At 40.5% G+C, this 20,951-nt stretch overlaps 1 protein-coding gene across 7 annotated transcripts in view; it reads right to left on the bottom strand.

Annotated features, from left to right (window-relative positions):
* The window catches only part of ano1a (anoctamin 1, calcium activated chloride channel a), a 159,881-nt gene that overhangs the window by 85,852 nt on the left and 53,078 nt on the right, over nt 1–20,951 (bottom strand). For all 7 annotated transcript variants that reach the window (XM_048607149.1, XM_048607145.1, XM_048607143.1 and 4 more), the window contains 3 exons: nt 16,358–16,456; nt 11,652–11,803; nt 6,378–6,432 (listed from right to left, as the gene is read on the bottom strand). In XM_048607149.1, coding sequence (XP_048463106.1) covers nt 6,378–6,432; nt 11,652–11,803; nt 16,358–16,456 — 306 coding nt within the window. The remainder of the gene's footprint in view (nt 1–6,377; nt 6,433–11,651; nt 11,804–16,357; nt 16,457–20,951) is intronic.

Below are 20,951 nucleotides of genomic sequence, written 5' to 3'. Positions count from 1 at the left end.
GCTGCCTGGCCTGCTGTGTTCCTCCAGCTCCACACTTATTTCTTAATATTTGAAATGCTTGCTTGCCACTCAATGAAATTAAAAACATTCACACCAGCAACCAAGAGCTGCAAAATCTGGGAGTACACTTTCCAGAGACTAGGTCTAGACAAGGAATCTCATGTTTATACTTTGTTACTATTTGAAGAATAAGCTACGTTTCAAATCAAGTTGCAGAAAGGTACATTCCCCAAATTAATCCTTTTGTAGGATCAAGTAATTCTTCAAGCAATAATTTTGATTCGATTAAGCAAGTTAGGAACTAAATTCTGCCCTGTTAGAGTGTGGTTCATTGTAAACACTTTCCACAGGGAAGTAAGCCATTTGGTCCAAGTCACATAACGCCATTGATTCAGGAATTTATTGCTGCTTTATGGCTCAGGCTATCACACAAGTAAAAGACTTTTATTGAAGGACTGTAACTTTATTTTAAGTGATTTAGTAATTTAACAGGTTATGAATATTAGTTTTGCACAGAATGCTGGAGAAACTCAGTCGAACTGGCTGCATCTGTGGAGAGAGTAACCAAGTTATGAGAGTCTAAACGTCTGCTGGAGTGTCATATCGGACTTGAAACTAATTGTTTTTCTCTCTACAGATGCTGCCAGACCTGCGGTGTTTCTCTAGCGATTTGTGTTGGACTCATTTCCTGTTCTGAGTCACCAACATACTGTAATCAGTCACAGGTCACCCACTGAAATGGTTTTGTCTAATATTGTACTTCTCTCTTGACCGTCGGGGAACTGTCAATGCAAATCAGGCTTGAGCTCTCTGTATGCCATAAGAGGGGAAAAAATCTATGGAGAAACTACCAACAAACTGCAAAACAGATAAAATTGATTAAACATCTAGCAGCAGGAACAAGTTCTTATTGTCATTATTTTCAAAGCTAGACAGAGGTTTGTTTTGTGATGCCTTTTCACGAAAGGATGAACATCTGGCACATGTGACATCTGACACAATCAGGCCAGACAGAGGATTCTCTCCCATCAGTAAATTTATGGTGAAAGCCACAATCTTGTTTTGGTCATTCAGAATTCATCAACTTTCACGTATTACATCATTTAGTGCAGCACGACCTCTACCTTCCCATTTCTGATTTGATAAAACATCAAAAACACACATTAAAGAGAAGCAAAATTAGTTTACATGAACATATCCTCCCAACCATATAAAAGGACATAAAAAAGGTACAGAGATAGTAGGAACTGCAGATGCTGGAGAATCTGAGATAACAAGGTGTAGAGCTGGATGAACACAGCAGGCCAAGGAGCACAGCTCCTCTGATGCTGCTTGGCCACCTGTGTTCACTCAGCTCTACACCTTGTTATCTCATAAAGAAAGGTACATTTTATTTAACATGCACAAATCATTTACGCATAAGTTGATGCAAAAGGAAAGCTCCAATCTATCTTTCCGACCACAGGGTTGTGGAAACTCAGTCTTAGAGTCTGACTGAGGGGGGAAACTGATAGATTTCTGATTATCAATAGTGTACAGTGATGTAGATGGTGTGAATAAAAGGCATTGATGTATTTGATCAGCTATGATCACATTGAATGGCAGGGAAGGCTCAAAGGGATTTTCTAAATTTTTCCCATCCCTAGTTGCTCAAGGTAGTGATAAATTGCCTTCTTGAACCACTGCAATCCATTTGGTGTAGGTACATCTGCAATACTCTTCAGGAGAGTGTTACAGGATTTTGACCCAAATCAAAGGGTTCAACAGAGTGGGATGCCTTCTCCTGCTCTTATGTTTGTTCCTGTTCCATACTGTTATTACATCTCCTGGTAAAAGTCTCTCCTTAGTCACCTAGCTAAGCAGATTACAGACCCAAATGTGGCCAAAAAAAACGCATTGGAAAATCTTAATCACCTTCAAAAAGGTATCAAAATAGACCAAAAAATCAGAATGACCTGGACTTGTATTACAGGGTACACACCTCTTATGATCTTTACTCCAGTCAGAAACAAGTCCGGCTATAGGATGAATAAAAATAATCAAACTACAAGTCAGCAACTTAGTTGATAAGTCCATTATCCTATGCAAAGTGTATCAACCTCACTCTGCCCTCAAGTTGCAAACTGAAACATAGAAAATAAGAATAGGCCATTCAGTCTCGAGTCTGCTCTGCCATTCAATATGATCACAACTGATCATCCAACTCCATCCCTTGTTCCCCCTTTCGGTTGATCCCTTTAGCTCTAATAACTGTATCTAACTCCTCCCTGAAAACATTTAATGTTTCAACCTCGAGGGCTTTACTTTATAGTGAAGAATTCCACAGGCTCACCCTTCGGGTGAGGACATTTCTCCTCATCTCAGTCTTAAATGGCCTACCCTGTACCTTGAGGATGTTGCCTGGTCTCCAGGGCATTGACCATGAGGAAAAGGTTAAAAAGACCAGGAACGTTTTCACTGGAAAGACAACAGCTAAGAGGAGACCTGATAGTGGTCTACAAAATTATGAGAGGCATAGATAGGGTGGATAGTCAGAGGCTTTTTGCCAGGACTGAAGTCTCAATTACAAGGGGGCACAGGTTCAAGGTCAGAGGGGGACGTTTTTCCACGCAGAGAGTGGTAGGAACCTGGAATGCACTACCAGAAGAGATGGTGGAAGCCGGCACATTGAAGACATTTAGGAGGCACCTAGGTGGGTACATGAATAGGAAGGGAATAGAGGAATATGGATCAAAAAAGGCAGGTTTGTTTTTAGATTAAAAAGGGCATGTTGGGTGGGTTGGGGGGGTGGAGGGAGGTGTGTGCACGCCAAAGGGCCGGTTCCTGTGCTGTACTTTTTCACTTGTTCGTTTGGACTGCAACCTTGTTTCTGGGCTCATTGGTCATCAGGAACATCCTTCCTGTGTTGACCCTGTTTTATACCAAGTGGGACTCTTGATACTTTCTACACAATCCAGTTGAAATAATTAAGCTCACATGCACAATCAATCAAATCATTCTCCTAAATATCCCAGTCCTGCTCTGTGTAATTGAAAGCAGTAGTCACATACTCCTCGTGGCCCTCCTTAACTGCAAAACCATAACTTCATGAGTACACCAAGCTTGATCATATTCTTGTATCTACCTAGGTAATACTTTTAGCCAGTACTTTCTAATTCCAGCTTCTCAGCACAGAAGAGGCCTTTTGGCCCATTGAGTCTCTGCCAAGTCACACAGCTTGAATTCCTTATTCAAAAAAGGCATACAAAGCAAAGCAGTACCTTCAGAATATATACAGTAAATATTCTATATGAAAGAGTGAACATGTGTGATGGAGTCATTTAGTAAGCTGGATTCATTTTGCAGTTGTACACCAGATATTTATCAAATATATCACTTACCAAAACAATAGACAAACAGCTGTCAGTGGGTTTAAAAGAAAACATTTTTCAAGAGATTCTTAGAGTAGAATCGGCCCTTTGGCCCATCGAGCCAACATAACCACTAAATGTGCACTAATCCCAATTTCCTGCACTTTTCCATATCCTTGGATGTTATGGTATTTGAAGTACTCATCCAAATATTTAATGTTGTAAGGTTTCCAACCTCCACTAACTTCCCAGGTAATGCATTCCAGATTCCCACCACCCACTGAGTGAAAATGTTTTTTCCAAATCTCCTGCCACTTACCCTAAAACTACACCCTCTCACGATTGATACCTCGACCAAGGGGAACAGCTGCTCTCTATTCACCATGTCCCACCCTCAGCCTTCTTTGCTCTAGAGAAAACAATCCAAACCTAGGTTCTTGTAGCTCAATTTCTTCATCCCATGCAACATCCTAGTGAACCTCCTCTGTACCCCCTCTCATGCTATCACATCCTTCCTGAAGTGAGGTTACCAGAACTGTGTACATGACCCATGCTCTCTGACTCCAACATTACCTCCTCACTCTTACACTTTATGCCACAACTGATGAAAGCAAGTATCCCATATACCATCTTAACTATCCTATTCACATGCTCTTCCAACTTCAGGGATCTGTGAATAATTACCTCAAGATCCCTCCGTTCTTATAAGCTACCCAGTGTCCTGCCATTCATTAAAAACCTCGCTCATCTTGTTTCTTCCAAGCTGCATCATCTCACACTTATCAGGGTTAAATACCATCTGCCAATGATCTGCCCATCTGACCAACCTATCTATATTTTCCTATAACCTGCAATCATTATTTTTGCTATTAACTGCTCTACCAATCATAGTGTCACCTGCAAACTTGCTTAACACTCCCCCTCCCCCCAACATTTTCATATCTATCATTTATGTATATAACAAACAATGAAGGTCCCAGTACTAATCTGGAGACAGTGAGGACCGCAGATGCTGGAAGCCAGAGTCACTAGATGTGCTTTTCCAGCTTCACAACAGGTCAGACAGCTTCCGAGCAGGAGGAAAGTCAGATTTTGGGCCGAAACCTGTGGTCAGGACTGGGGAGGGGGACGGCTGAGGGAAAGGGTAGGTGTGATGGTGATAGGTGGATGCAGCTTGGGGGTTATTGTGATTGGTCAGTGGGAACGGTGGAGTGGATGGATAAGTAGGAAGATGGAAAGGTTAGGTTAGGTCAGGTCAGGGAGGTGAGGGGGGAGGTGGAGGTGAGGGCTGGACAAGGCTGAGGGTGGAGGGATTTTGAAGCTGGTCAAGTCAATATTGAGGCCTTGTGGTACACTACTGGACACCAGCCTTCAGTCACTTAAATCACCTGGGATGTAATTCATCCAGGTCAGGGGATTTGTCTGTTTTTAGGCACAACAGATCCTCCAATACCTCCCTAATTCCAATGTCAAACTTTGCAAGTTCTTCATAGTCCCTTCTCCTGAATCCCATGCCTACATTCTCCTTTTCTAGAGTAAAGGCCAAAGAACTTATTGCTCCAATATTTCCCTGTAAAGGATACATATTGGACCTGTACTCTTCCCAGCTCCTTTTTGAATGTCCCCTCATTACTCCGCAGTGAACTCACCCACAAGGAGCTGTTTCCCACTCAACCGTGGCCAGATCCTGCTTTATTTTAATTAAGTGTGCCTTCCCCCCACCAATTCAGAGCAGTCTCTCGAGGGTCATCTTTTTCCTTGTCCAGAATAGATTTGAACTGTACCGCCTTGTGGTCACTGCTGCCTAAATATTCCCCCACTGCCACATCCAACACCTGTCCAGCTTCTTTCCCCACAGCCAGACCCAGCACTATGCCGTCCCTTGTCGGGCCTTCTACTTATTGATACAAAAAACTCCCCTGGATACATTCAGGGAATCCACCCCTTCTAATTGACTCCTTAATTAATAGTGCTACACTACCACCCTTCTTACACCCTCCTCTCTCTAGCCTAAAGATCATACACCCTGGAATGTTAAGTTCCCAGTCCAGCCCTTCCCTTAACTGTGTTTCTGTGATGGCAACAGTATCATAAATGTGTCAATCCATGCCATTAACTCATCAGTCGTACCTATTACAACCCTCACTTTGTCTTACTCTCTTGACACTCAACATAGCTGAACTCACTGTGACTTGCTTCCTTTGCTGGAGCATGATGTGTCTGTTTCATTAATACTGTGACGCCTCCCCTTGCCAGACTAGTTTAAACTCCTCCCAACATTTTGCAAACCTACCTGCAAAAATGTTGGTCCCAAAGCAGTTCAGTTGCAGACCATCCCCCAGTGATCCAAAAATGTAACATCCCTATTTTCATTTAAAAGGAAGTTGATTCACCCATAAACTTAAATTATACTTTCAAATTTAATCATGTTTTAGTTTGTCTAAAATTCTACTTCAGTCAGTAACTTTTCACCCCTGAACAGAAGCCAAATACCTCTAACATCAGCACGCATGACCAAGACAGAATCTGCACTGTAGATTAAACAATTTTATTGAACACTTCACAGGTTCACATGTTTATGATTACCTTTAGGTCAATCTATCAAGACGACAACCAGGGAGCAAATTACACAAGCTGTATTTCTACCTTTTTGCCTCTTTTAAGGCCATAAAAATCAGTTTGATCCAAAACAGATCATCTGGAATAAGTTCCCAAGCCAAACTTCAATCTATGCCAAGCAACGTGATCAATTCTTGGAACATAAAACTTATGAAGCATAATTAGAGGAACTCAAATTTAAACCCTAATTTCCAAGCAAGAATCAAATACGATGTAGGCAAGGAGGTAACTCCAATGTTTCCAGATTGCGCACATTGAGACCGTACACAGCAGGTGGAGGAGGAGCTAAGTTAGATGGAAAGTCCTTCAGATCAAACCATTCCAAAACTCATGCAGGACATCACAAGGATGACTGATTGTAAAAAAGCAATTAGATATCATTTGCCCAAAGTCCGTTTTAATACTCACTATTGTGCTTCTTGTTGTACTGCTGAAGAAGTTATCCTTATCCGAAAGATCAAATCTAAAAAAGGGAAGAATAAAGAACAAGCTTAAGTGATTAAAACAACAACCAAGCTATTTTCTAGATTAGAGTGAAATGATGGCTTGGTGTAGACATTACTGCAAGTGTAACCCAGAACCGCAGGGTAAAATTCTGGGGATGTGTGTTCAAATCCTACCACAGGAGATGGTGAAATTTGAATTCATTACAATAGCTACATGGTCACCATTAGCTTAGCTTTTAAAAACCCATCTGATTCACTAATATCCTTTGGATAAAAAGAGATCCACTATCCTAATGCAGTCTGGTCTCTGCATGACTGATATTCTCTCTGCCATAGAGGTCTGGGACTGACTTCCAAAAACGATGGTCAATACTCAGAATGGCTACACAGCTGAGGGGGAAAGTTGCACATGACTAATTATTGACCCTTCAATTAAAGGGAACAGCTGCTTTCTATCCACGCTCCTCAATCTTATACATCTCTAAGATCCCCCTTACACCTTCTCCGCTCCAAAGAAAACAACCCAAGTTTGTCCAGCCTCTCTCCATCACTGAAACGCTCCATCCCAGGCAACATTCTTGTGAAAACTGACAGAACTGCGGATGCTGTAAATCAGGACCAAAAACAAAATTGCTGGAAAAGCCCAGCAGGTCTGGCAGCATCTATGAAGGAAAAAACAGAGTTAACTTGTGAATCTCCTTTACACCCCATCCAGTGCAATCATATCCTTTCTAGTGTGGTGACTAGAACTGCAGAGTACTCCAGCTGCAGCCTGACCATTCTGCATAGCTCCAATATAACTTCCCTGCTCTTACGTCATCATGACTAATAAAAGGTAAGTATCCCATTTGCCTTAACTTGCCCTGTCACCTTCAGGGATCTGTGGACAAGCATTCCAAAGTCCCTCTGAGCTTCCCAGCGTCCTGGCTTTAATGGAGTATCCCCTTGCCAAAATGCTTCATCTCACTTTACACGGTTAAATTCCATCTATCACTGATCTGCCAACGTGGCCAATCTGTTTATATCCTCTGTAACCCAAGACCACCTTCCTCACTGTTAATGTTTTGGCCAATATTCAGATCATCCACAAAGGTACCATCACCCCCACATTCTGTTCTGTATCAGATTTATATCTATCGTGAATAATAAGGCATCCAGCACCCAACTCCTGTGCTACATCACGGCACACCAGGCTCCATCCTACACCAGATTTCAGCTACCACTTAACATCAGAACAGCTGGTCATTTAGCCTTAAATTGTTGCACATTTAATTACATCTGACCTGTACCTTCACTCTAGTCTTTATTGCATAGCTCATTATCCAATAAAAATCAAACTTGGTCTTGGAATTTTCAATGTAATGATAGCTAGTTTCAAATTCTCACTATCCTCAGCATTTAAAGGAATATTTTATTACTAAATGACCTAGCTCAATTTAAAACTGCCTTTGTTCTGAAACCCCCTCAATAAGAGGACTTCTCTTCACCTAGCCCATCACAGAATCTCACAATTGTTACAGTGCAGGAGGCCATTTGGCACTGATTCCATTATCTGGTGCCAAACTTCTGCCTTTTCCCTACACACCATTTCACTATAAATAACCATCCAATACCCCTTCAATGAAACAGTTATCATTGCTGCTTCATTTCACTTTAGACCTATGCCCTCGTGTTGTTTTCTCTATAAATGGGAACAGCTTCTCCCTAACTGCACTATCCATGCTGTTTATCATTTTTGAGAACTTCTGTCAAAATCTACTCCCAGCCTTGTTGGCTTCAAGGCAAACAGTCCTAACTCCTTCAATGTATCCTCATACTGAAGTTTCCCATTCCTTGAGCTTTTCTGTGAATTGCTTCAGCATTCTCTTTAACCTGTCCATATCGTTTCTATAATGTAGTATCCAAAACTGTGCACAATACTCCAGCCGAGGTCGAACAAGTGATAAGCTCAACATCACCTTTTTCTTGTACTCTATGCCCCTGTTAATAAAGCCATGGACACTAATCTCTTGATCATAGACTCGGGTTAAGTGTATAGCTCTGGCTTCTCTCTCACACAGATCTTGTCACCAGCCCAGACTTTACAACTTCTGATTGCAAATGGTGCTGCCAAAACTCCAGCTCTCAAATGAACTGAAACCAGATATTAACTTGAACTGTCTGGGTTAACCCAGGCTGCAGTTACTAAATAGAGAACATGTACAATGGTCACTACATCACATTGCTCTGATGGACACACTTCCTCAGATGTCCACTCCCGGTACCTTATTGTATTGGTCTCCTCTACCACTGGAGTACTGGGTAAGGATTGTCTGGAGGTTGTTTGATTTCAACAATGCTCCTTTGTATCTTTTAGTCTATCTTGGTGTTAGTGGTAGAGAATACATCACTGCAGAGTATCTGTTCTGAACAAAAGTTTATTGCAGAAGGCAATAAGTACAACCACACTGTTCAGGCAAAAAAATGTCTAGGACCTTAGGGAGTTGGTACATATATATTTGCTCCCTCCAAAAACTGGGAGGAGAGCTCCCGTGTCTCAATCTGTGAATGGTGACAAATCAGTGGAATGGGTGGAGCCAGTAACATTAATATTAACCACTTCAGGACAGATACCATCCTGTTCAGCCCACTTCACCCAAGCTAGACAACCTAAGAGATAACCAGAGCAAACAAGGCAATAGAGATGGAAGTAAACAGTACAAGAATCAAAACATACATTATAAAAACTCAGAATTGTAGATGCTATAAATCAGAAACAAAAGCAGAAGTTGCTGGAAAAGCTCAGCAGGTCTGGCAGCATAGCCCTGAATATTTCAATGCCATACTGTAAAGACTGGAGTAGGTTAGGAATGCCTCTGGTGCACAAGCTGTTTCTGTGAGTGAGCGCATGCTATTTTAACACACAATGATCCAGTTAGATGCTATCACATGAAGGCTTTAAGCTTTTATCTGTTAGTCTCATCACCAGTAACTTCTCATCTGCTGTTAAGGAAGGGGGAAAGGATTTTCAATGGATTTCTTTTCACATCATTTTAAATTCATGACATGACTACAACAATGCGCATTCTCCTTCCTTTGAGTTTCCACGTCAGGTGGCAAGAAATTTCCTTTACTCATTTACAATTCACTCTGAAAATTGGTGGCTTTCTTGTTGGCTGGTTTTATCCAAAAGTTTCCTCTTTGCTCGCATTAACTTTAAGAAATACTTTTGAAGAGAGGAACTAGTTCACATATAAAATAAAGGCGAAAGAGAAGTGCTGTTTTAGAATGGGATAAAAGGGGAAAGGTTCATCAGCTGGGCCACAGCTTATCTGGGTTGAATTACGGAGGAAATTTAACCTGGAACTGCTGCTGTACCAGCTCTGAGTGAGCTCAGAAATGTAATCTGTCTCTTTTAGGGAGACAGAAGTGGGCGAAGGTGGTTCCCCGGGCAAGTAGCAAGATTCAGGCGAATATTGGCATTAAGTGTACAAACAGCAAGTTCAGCAGGTGACACCCCCCCCCACCCCCAGATCTGCATCTTAAAAATAATCAGCTTCATGCCAGGTCATCGTAAGCCTTGCATCTTGCCCTGCAGCATTGCTGTTATTCTCAAGAACCTGCTCAATTTACACCAATTGACCACTGAACCTAGACCAGGAAATCAGGACTCTAAGCTAACAGCTCAAGCAGCCTTTAAACGAAAACAAAGTGCTGGAGAAACTCAGCAGGTCGAGCAGCATCTGTGGGGAAAGTTTTATTTTAACCTCTAAACAAACCTGCACTGTGCATTAACAAAATGGCAAAAATTTCTTTCATGCAGGAGCAAAAATGTTTAAACTGAGCTTCATTTTTTTTTGAATGTAATGAACTCTTTAGATTTTAAAAAGGTGTTTTGTACTTTCCTTCATCTCTCCATTCTAGCCCCCCCTTCTTATTACTCCTAATTTAGTTGCAATATATCCTTCACGGCCTTGAACTCTGCTTCTTCCTTTCAATCTTGTTTGGATTAAGGAGATTGATCTCTTGTCTAGTCATTCACCAATATCTGTGATGGCCCAATTCTGTAGTGACCGAGCAGTTATCAGCTCTCACTTTAAGGTACAGTGGAATTGACTTTTGAGCTGCAGGGCATAGGAGATATTCTCAGCACAGGCACCGTTTCAACAAGAGCTCTCATACAGAGACAACAAATTGCAGGAAGACCTCCGACAAGATCTGTTTGTATATATAGCGTCGTCTTCGGTAATTACAGACTGCATGGAATACTCTTACAGGCTCAGCTGAAAGCACAAATATAAAATTCTAGAGTTGCATTTAAAGAGGTTTAAAACTCACGATTGCATTGCTTGGTGACTCCGCTTTCAGTGACCAACCCAACAAAAGGTGCATGGAACTAACCCAACTCCTACTTCAATCTCACAAAGGCCCTCTTCAACTGTCAGCCATGAGGGGTTGTGGAATATCAAGTTCAGCCACTAGCAGAAACATGTCACCATTCTCTGCCTACAACACAATGCTCCTTACAGACAGACCCACCATGAGCACATACTGCATCAAGCTGATGTCATCACATTTTGCCACCCTTCGGACTGTAACAGTTGGAGGGTAAAGAAAGAACAAGAGGACATCATTTTAAAGTGAGGGTATTGGGAGGGGAAAAATACTTTTCAACCAGAGGGTGGCGGGAATCCGAAATGTACTGCCTGGGAAACCTCAAACTCGGATGAGCACTTTAAGTGTCATACCATTCAAGGCAGGAAAATGGGACTGGTGCTGTGAGTGTATTTTTGACTGTACACACTTGATGGGCTGAAGGGCCTCTTCTGTACCATGAGATTCTCAGATTCCCACATTACATTCCACCTTCATGAAGCTCCACTCTGGAGTGGAGCTAACTTACAGGGTGAGCAGAAAACTGTTCAACCTTTGACACCTCCAGACCAGAAGTATGACCAGCTCAACAGGACCATCTATAATGATGGTGGAATTTGAATTCAGTAAAAGATCTGGAATTAAAATCTGGCCTAATAAGTGACCATGTAACCATCATCATGAATCAGATAATTTTTAAAAATTATCTAATGTCCTTTATGGAAAGGAATCTGCAGTCCTAACATGGTAACTCCAAATTCAGAACAATGCTGTTGCCCTTGAACAATTAGGGATGGGCAAGAAATGCTTGACTAGCCAGAGACACCTACACCTAAATAATAAAAACAGAACTATACAACATTAACTGTCTGATGAAACTTACAAGTGCTTCTTTTCTCTGGAGAAGGGGTAAGAAAGGTGCTTAAACGCAGCATCACTTTGTTCATCCACTTTTGGTCGCAATGGCGAAGTCATTTTATGCACAACGTTAGAAAGTTTCACAAGGATCCCAGTTTTCTGCTTTACTTCATAGACCTGAAGAATTAGAAGTAAATTAAGCAACTCCATGGCAATTAAACAGTGAACTAGTACCTTATATCCTCAGGTAAAATTTGACCAAGATGAAATACAATATAAATAAATGTGAAGCCATACATTTTGGTAGGAGTAGTAGTAAAAAGGATTATTACTTGAAATGGTAAGAAGTTGCAGCATGCTGCTATGCAGAGGGACCTGCGTGTCCTTGTGCATGAATCACAGAAGGTAGGTCTGCAGGTACAACAAGTAATTAGGAAGGCAAATGGAATTTTGTCCTTCATTGCTAAAGGGATTGAAATTAAAAGCAGAGAGGTTATGTTGCAGCTGTACAAGGTGCTGGTGAGGCCACACCTGGAGTACTGTGTGCAGTTTTGGTCTCCTTACTTGAGAAAGGATGTACTGGCACTGGAGGGGGTGCAAAGGAGGTTCACTAGGTTGATTCCGGAGTTGAGGGGATTGGCTTATGAGGAGAGACTGAGTAGATTGGGATTACATTCATTGGAATTCAGAAGATTGAGGGGAGATCTTATAGAAACATATAAAATTATGAAGGGAATAGAGAAGATAGAAGTAGAGAGGATGTTTCCACTGGCAGGTGAAGCTAGGACAAGAGGGCATAGCCTCAAATTAGAGGGAGCAGATTTAGGACTGAATTGAGAAGGAATTGCTTCACTCGGAGGGTTGTTAATCTATGGAATTCCTTGCCCAGTGAAGTAGTTGACGCTACTTCAGTAAACATTTTTAAAGATAAAGGTAGATTTTTTTTGAACAATAAAGGAATTAAGGGTTACGGTGAGAACGCGAGTAAGTGGATCAGAGTCCACGAAAAGATCAGCCATGATCTTATTGAATGGCAGGGCAGGCTCGAAGGGCCGGACGGCCTACTCCTGCTCCTAATTCTTATGTTCTTATGTTGAAAAGTTAGTATAAGTGTAGAAATATTATCTTCCCTGACCATATTGGCCTGGATTTTGCAGTAGTGATGGTGCAACCCTCATTTACCCTCAAACAATCAGCAACTTGAGTTCATGCATGCACCATTCAATGTAGAAATCTATAAGTTGCTATTAGTGCCTGCACAATCTGGAGAAAAATTAAAATGTTCAGGTGCATCCTAGACTCTACAACTAATCATTGAACTGACTACAATTTCATTAATGTTGCAAGTCTCATTGTTTTAAAAAAAAAGTTAAATTGTGCCTTGTCACTGATCTGACTGGGTTTTTAAAACATTGTACAAACTACACAACTACTGCCAAATGGCCTCTCTGACCCTAAAAGGGATGGGTAATTTTGTTTGTTGAGTGTCAAACGAATCCATAACTTAAAGGGATGATAAATGTGGATTGTGAAGTTTGATATTTTAGTCTTCAGCTTAATTCCATGCATGTGAGGAATTAATTTGGCTAACATTTAAAATTTCTTTTTTTAAAACTTTAAAGCAACAGGCAGCTTATCCTGCTTGATGACATTTTTGTTGCTAGATGCCTGGAGAGTTGTTGATTTGGTGTCAGGTCCAAACAGACATCAGGAAAGGGGAAAATCCATTAAATAGTTCAATAAATGTGTAAGAACAGCTTTGTTCAGAGTCAGGTGATAAGTTGCTTTACTGCTGCTACAAAATCTAACCTGAAGTCTACATCAGCATATTACTATGGTCATTTCCAATGTAAATTTACTAAAATCTGAATGAGATTTATAAAGTTCAGTACCTGAGCTTTGTCTCTTCATTCACTAGATTAAGAATTTTTTATTTTTCAGGAATTTAAATCAATATGGTATTCAGGAGCTAATCTATTAATGCTGATCTGATCAGATATTTAAGTCACAACTAAATATTGCATCTAGAAGGAGAAAGCCTACTCTCCTCGCCGATTCAGAGACTGGGGGGCAGATAGAATGCAGAATACAGGTAACAAATCAATTTAACCATGCACTGCATTTTGCGAATCTAAACTTGCATCAAATCACTGCCAAAGGGCCTTTAAAACATGAACAGTGTCCACGTTCACGTTTGTTATGATCTGCCTACATGTTGGGAGGGTGACAGGCCCTGACCAAGTTGCTAAAAAACTCAAAGTTGCTTAAAGTGTTTTCAGCAGAATGGAATCTATCAAAATGGCAAGGACCGAATGAGCTCAGTTGGCAGCGGTGTAGCGGCTTCAGGCGCTACACCAGAGACTTGAACACAAATCAAGGCTTGTGCTCCTGCTCAAAAATGGAGGGAGTGCTGCCAGGTGAGACATTAAACTGACTGCCCTATCAACTGGGCCCAAACCAACTTGTGGCACTATTATTGCCAAGAGCTGCTGGTGTCTGAGCTGACCCATGTCCCTCAATCAGTGAAGCAAAGGTTATCTGATCAGCTGCTTCGCCTGCTGTGCTCATCCAGCTCTGCACCTTGTTGTCTAGCATTACACTGCTGTTAGTGTGGGATAGTACTTCAAAAGTAAATATTTTGAAATCACAATCGTCTTGAAGTTGAAAGTGAAAGTTGTTTCCCCAATTGCAAGTGAAGATCCCTACAAACAAAGTTGACAAATTAATTTCCTTTCCCCTTCCCACCAAAGCATCATCTAATTTTAGCAGTTTTTAAACATTCTATTTGGCTGCACTTTACTTTTACTCATCATCTTTGTTTATCATTAATATATATCTATCTCCTCCCTCAGCCCTCAATCTTTTTTCCTTTCTGGGTATTTTAACCAGCTCTTTGTTAAGTTATCTTTCAAAGACTACAAATGTGCACAGCTGGTTCAAGGAGGATTGCTGGCAGCAGGAATATCCCAAAAACAACAAAAAACCAATGGCATGAAATAGCAAAGCAATTGGGGAAACCTACAGATGAAACCAAGAATTAACTGGAAACTGTGCCAACAGCAACTGAAGCAGCTGGGAATCATGTTGCTATTCACAGTTATCTCCAAATGTAGAGAGAGTGCACATGCAAGCAAAATACCAGCCTTTGGGAAAGGTGAACTGTAACCTGCTAGTTTGTATACTGAATCTCAGTCAATATTCCAAACAAACATATGCTTATTTAGAGCATAAAGCTTTAAGAATGGTTCAGGTAAAATTAATGGACAATTCCTTAAATAAATGATCTTTCATTTTCATTAAACTAATTAATTGGTAAGGTCTAATTTTGTGTAAATATTAAGCATTTTGGGGAAGGTGATGGTAATGTCACTAGATTGCTAATCCAGGGGCCCTGGTAACGTTCTGGGGAAATGGGTTGAATTCCACCAGACTGCACTAGAGATTCACTGGCAACTGTTTCAACTTAAATAAATCTGGAAGTACAAAATAAGTCATACTAGGCTCAGTAACATGACCATTAAGGTATGACTGATTTCCATCAAACCCCATCTGGTTTACTAATGCCTTAGAGAGAGGAAATCCGCCATCTTTACACGGTCTAACCTACACGACACTAGACTTGCGGCAAATGTGATTTGTCCCCAAGTGGTTAACAAAAGGGATAAATGCAACAGTCTGATGCAATTAAGATTCTCCTACTTTTGAATTATTGATGTGCGCCTCTCTACGAAGGCACAGTGGTACAGTAAGGTTAGACAGATGGACCTACAATTTGCATCAAGTGGACTTGGATCTAACTCTCGTATTTAAAAGAAAGGAGAGTTAGGATCCAATGGTCAAGCATCAGTTTAAACCAAAACATTGTACTGTGTGGCTGTCAAAATAGCAGACTACTAATGTGATCAGCGAGATATAGTCATGTAAGAGAATTAGCTCAGCATTAGGATGTGTGGTTGCCTAAAGTTGAAGAAAATAAATTAATTTTATTGGGAGAAATGTCAAAAATTTGCCTCGTCTTTCCCCAAAGATTACAGAAACCAATTTCTTTAACAGAAACCATGCTGGTTCCTCATAAGCATAAGCAACAGGTACATTGATTAAAGAAAAATACCTGGCATTGATAAGAAAGTGACTAAAACTTAAGTGACAGGTGGATGCCAGATCCCTCGTGAACAGCCAAACAGAGCAGCATTCTTGTTCCTCTTCTTTTGTAGGCAACAAAATCAAAGAACTTTAATTTTTATAGTTCTGAGATTCCAACGACCCGTCATGTCAATGAATTACTTTTAGAATGCCATTGTAGTAGTCGCCTAGGTGAATACTGATTCTTCATGCACAGCAAGATCCCATAAAGAGTAATGAGGGGAAGCACGTGCTGGAAAAACTTAGCAGGTCCAACAGCGGAGACAAAAACAGAGTTAAGGTTTGGAGTTTGACATGTTGGTTCTTTGTTTTCAGTGACATTAGTTGAAGGTGAAATTTGGAGGAGACACAGATGATGTCTAGACTAGAACGAGGAGTGTATTTAGATTCACAAGTTTTAGTCAAGATTCCATTAATATTCTCAGACTTTATGAAGTAAATACCTTTTTTTTAAAAAAAGGATTTATCCCTATATCTTCTTTTGCCTCTTGAATATTGATTTAGTAGCATTGCTGAGATACCCAACTCATCAACAAAAAGGAGCCATCTTGATCAAGGCACCTAGTGATCTTAAAATGACAAGCTCACCTTTTTAGTCAGCATCTTAATCTTAAGAAATTCTGCTTCTCTGCAAAGCACATGCCATGGTGCATGTATCTTCACAAATCCAAAGCCATAAGCTTTTGTCTGAGAAAGGAGGTGGGGGAAGAGGGCAAAGGGAAGGAGGAAAAAAAATTATTAACCACAATTTACAGAAAATTAGCCCTTACTCAATTACTTTCTTTTAAGACTCGTTGAAACTCAATTCATTACTGCATTGCTGACAATGTACTAACATACAACAACCAGGAAGCCAGTTGGCAATGCAATTCAGCAGGTTGCCAATCACACAAAGTGCTTTACATGCATATATTCCATTTCTTACTGTAGGCCAACTTTAGGAGACTAGGTTATACATCTGCCTGGGGCTTTCCAAGATTAGCTGTGCTTTACTTCAGAAATCGGAGGTCATTCCAGTGAGGTGTAATTCTCCATTTTGCTCCTCACTCACCTGTGTGTCCTATGCCAGCCACATCCATCCCCATGTTTATTCACTTAACCCTAACCCATTCCCCCTTCCTGTTGGAAAGCCTAAAAAAAAATCCTCCAACTGTAATTAAAGTGCTCAACAAGTAGCTAGAGATTAGTATCATGATAACAGACATCTGAACAGAAATCAATTCTTGTAAAAATGGATAAAATGGAAAAAAAACTGATACTTGGTTACAGCAGAGGAAAGCAACTTAAATGGTTTTAATCTTCTGCCGTTCACTCTTCAAATGAATGCAAGCACACAGTACAAAAGCGGACTGTATCGAAATCTCAGTTTAGAAATCAAACAAGTCTGAGGAAAGTGGCAACAAATACAATTACTGCTTGGGCAGACCTTGTTACATGATAGAAAATTCTTGCTCCTACCCTAACAATTAGACCAAATACAAGAGGATACACAATTCTCAACCTTCTACTGTAAGCATCTAGCTTCTCCAAAAACTAACCTCAAGCAATTCCTCCCTCAGATGAACAATTAGATTGGACTACATTAGATGCAAGATTTTTTTGTTAAATTGCAATATTGAAGATTAAACTACCTGTGTCAAACTGATCATGCAACTGTGTCTTGAAGGAATCTATTTGGCGAGGAAATGAGCAATGGGTATGCACAGCTAAACTCTACAACTTAAACATGTATGGGTCATTTCTTTTCCTCAAAAGAAAATGGGCATGACCAAGTCAAAAATGGAACAAATTCAGGTACTTGGAGATAAACTCTAAAGCCAGAGTTTCTTTGGGCTGGAGGCTCAATTTGACGCTTGCCTTGATCGACGATATGTCAAGCATCATTGTCGTCACAGGAAGGAAATTATATTTTCAAATAAGTGGAGCATAGTAATTCACTTTTTCAACAGTTCACTGGTCAGTCAATGAGAGTGACTTTTAATAATGTCACTGTCAATATGTGACTTTAAGAAAAACTAGGCAATTTGAAAGACTAACAAGATAGTTCAGAAACTTACTGGCAACAGCAAGGTGCTCAAAACTGAAATAGGGTACACTTGTGTCCAGAGCTCAAAGAATAGATTATTTAAAGAATGCCAACAGATTTACAGATCATGAACTTCTACAATGTGGTTATGCTGTCAGTGTTACTACATACAGCAATGCATGTTCACTGTAAAAAAAGAGTTACAATAGAGTTTCACAATAACCACCACGAACACCACCACACCGACAGAAAGTAACCAACTACCAACATACAGTCAGAACAGCAATGAATAAAACAAATCAGCAACTGTTAGGATGAATAACAGCAACAATATACAATTTGGATAATTTGAAGTAACAATGCTATGGTATCCAAAATTCAAGATTTTTTTTGCTTTTTGTCATGGTGTGGGACAGATTGAGAATTATAGGAACATAAAAGTGTTATTACTGAACTGGGTGTTCTCTTTTTCCTGTTATTCACCCAAATGACACTCAAAATGATGAACTGGGTACTTCATATGTGAAGATTCAACATTTTCATTTATGACTCCGATCTCAAACTAACTTTTCTGGCAGATTGAGGAACAGATCACAAAGGAACAATCAGAGGATCCAGCTACAACCAAACTCGGTCATTTCAATGACAGGCAATTCACAACTCAAAAGTTTGAATTCCTGTCATGGAGCTGCAAGTACAAGCATTGTACAAAAGAATTAATGTACACTACTGTAGCATCAAGGTTATTCCAAAAACTTACAAAATGCAAGAGTGAAACTATTTTACACACAATTCTACAAGGCAAATTGTGCAACTCAAAATTTAATACTTAAGTGCTTTGCGTGATTACAATTTTAAGAGATTATGAAATTATCTATATCAAACGATAATATTTTGCAAGTGAAATGTTAGTAGTTTTGTCGTAATGTTTTGCCTCAAGCACACTGGTTACCCATAGCTATCACATCGATAAACAGCACCTTATGACAGTGAAGGAAGCTTTGGCGCTAATTAATCCAAATTGTACCCAAGGGGAACTGGTGCTAAATTATAAATTCACTAATTCCACTTAAGAATCCATTAATCTACCACTAGCACAATGTAGAACAGCTGAGGGTTTACCAAATTTGAAATGAGAGTTGGCAAGATGCCTTCTCCGACTAACATGTGTAATATTAACTTGCATATACAGCAAGACCTCTGAAGTGGCTGGGTTGGATGAATAATTTTTATCCCAGATAAAATGCATGATAGTAAGCATAAGAAATATTGTCCTGCTCTGTCTTCGGTTAATGTGTTTTGAATGCTGGCTGCAAACAACAAATGGCTGCTGAGAGAGTCTCATCCTCCAACAAAATCAGACTGCCAATTATGATGTGCACACACATGACAAAGCCATAGGCTTCAATCAAGGGGCTAATAAATAATGATGCACAGATGATCAGCACACCAACAATATAAAATAAACAGAAACAACCACCCCTTTTCAAGTCATGAGTGAACTGACACTTTCAAAATGTTTGCTTCCAAACTTCACTGACATACATTGTAAGCCATGAGGTGGTACTGAGTTCTGTGAATCAGTGTCCATGCTCAGTGAATTTACATCAGACAGGACACTTGACAACTGGCCTCATTGAGCCACTGAACCAGGTAGGACCTGGTCCTGTCATAGGAAGGAGACCCTCTGGTGGAGGTAGGGGATTGGCATTAAAATTCCAAATGCGGCCCCCAAAAAGAGCTTTTAAGTTTTATTTGGATGTTTGGGAGGGGGGAAACGAGTGGAGTGGGGGTGTGTGCACACGCTGGAGTTGGAAAATAGGGCTGCCTCGTGTTTCTCTTTGGTTACACTTCACGGAACTGGCTGCACCATTTATTAGTTGCCTTCACCAAAGTGGGATTTTGGTGATTTGGGAGTGTGAAATCCAAAAAACGTGCAGATTAGGTCCAGTACCAGCAAATGTAAACAATTATGTATTTACAGGGCTATGGCAGCCTTTGGAGATGCAAGGTAAACCCATTTTGGATCTAGTCTGCAGACACATTCAGGGGAGATAAGATGCCATTTGCTGGCAATGGGATGACCATTGGAATTGTTAAAAGTAGGTATTAATATACATTAAAAATGCAGAAGCCTATTACTGCTGTTGGGCTCATTTGAGATTATTACCAGAGCTGTCAGAATCAACTACAAAAACCACTTTTCAAAGACGCCAAGAGCATTTGTTAGAAGTAGTAAAGCATTTAAAAGTCCTGCCTGTTCAAAAATTATTGAAAGCAAAACGTTGAATGCTATTTCATTCTGTCTGTTGACATAAACCAGAGGGTCTTCATTACTAGGTTAATGCTATATGATTGATTTCACAATCATTTTCATAGTTTGGTATCAGACTTTTCCATTTGATGGTTGCAGATTGGCATCAGACTACAAATGACAGCACGACAGATAAGGGATTACGCACATTAAAAGAAAGGTTAAGTGTTGCAAAGAGATTTTATGAATTAGATGTTTTTCAATATAGACAGTCAATTAAATTCCATTGTGTCATTGAGGTCTGCTCAGGATAAATGTTAACGTGTAGGCCTGCTGGAAAGGAGGGGTTGATTGTAGTATGCGTGTGGGATGAGTTGGAATAGGAGCTACCGAGTGCCATGGCCATGATGGTGTAGGTTGACATAGTGGGCATGATTTGGCAAGGATAGAGCAGGGGTGGAGAGCATTAGGAGGTTATAATAGGTAAGGCCTAGAGAAGGGTCATCTTGTATTTTAAAAAAAAAAAAGAGAACCTCAGCAGCTTGCCAATGCAGCGGGGCATGCTGTCCACCTCTGCGGCCTCCTTTCATATTCCAGGGTCACCCAGAAACATAGCCGGCCTGGAACATAAATCCACTTCATCCCCAGGTGAGGTTTGTGGAGATGGAAAACATTCCAGTTCCTGACCCATTGACATAAGTCCACACCTTGGGCTGTATCAGAAAGGCTACAAGAGTGGCAATGGATGACTGGAAATTATGGCAGTTTGAGAGTCAAATTAGTAACTAGTCATTGCTCATAACAAGCCACACCCATGGATGCTAGCCAGAAGGAATAAATCAGCAATTTTTATAACAAGGTGTAGAGCTGGATGAACGCAGCAGGCCAAGCAGCATCAGAGG

Source organism: Rhincodon typus, chromosome 17 (assembly GCF_021869965.1).
Source record: "Rhincodon typus isolate 14 chromosome 17, sRhiTyp1.1, whole genome shotgun sequence".
Taxonomy (NCBI): domain Eukaryota; kingdom Metazoa; phylum Chordata; class Chondrichthyes; order Orectolobiformes; family Rhincodontidae; genus Rhincodon; species Rhincodon typus.
The sequence above is the reverse complement of the archived record's forward strand: the minus strand, read 5'-3'. Positions and strand labels throughout refer to the sequence as shown.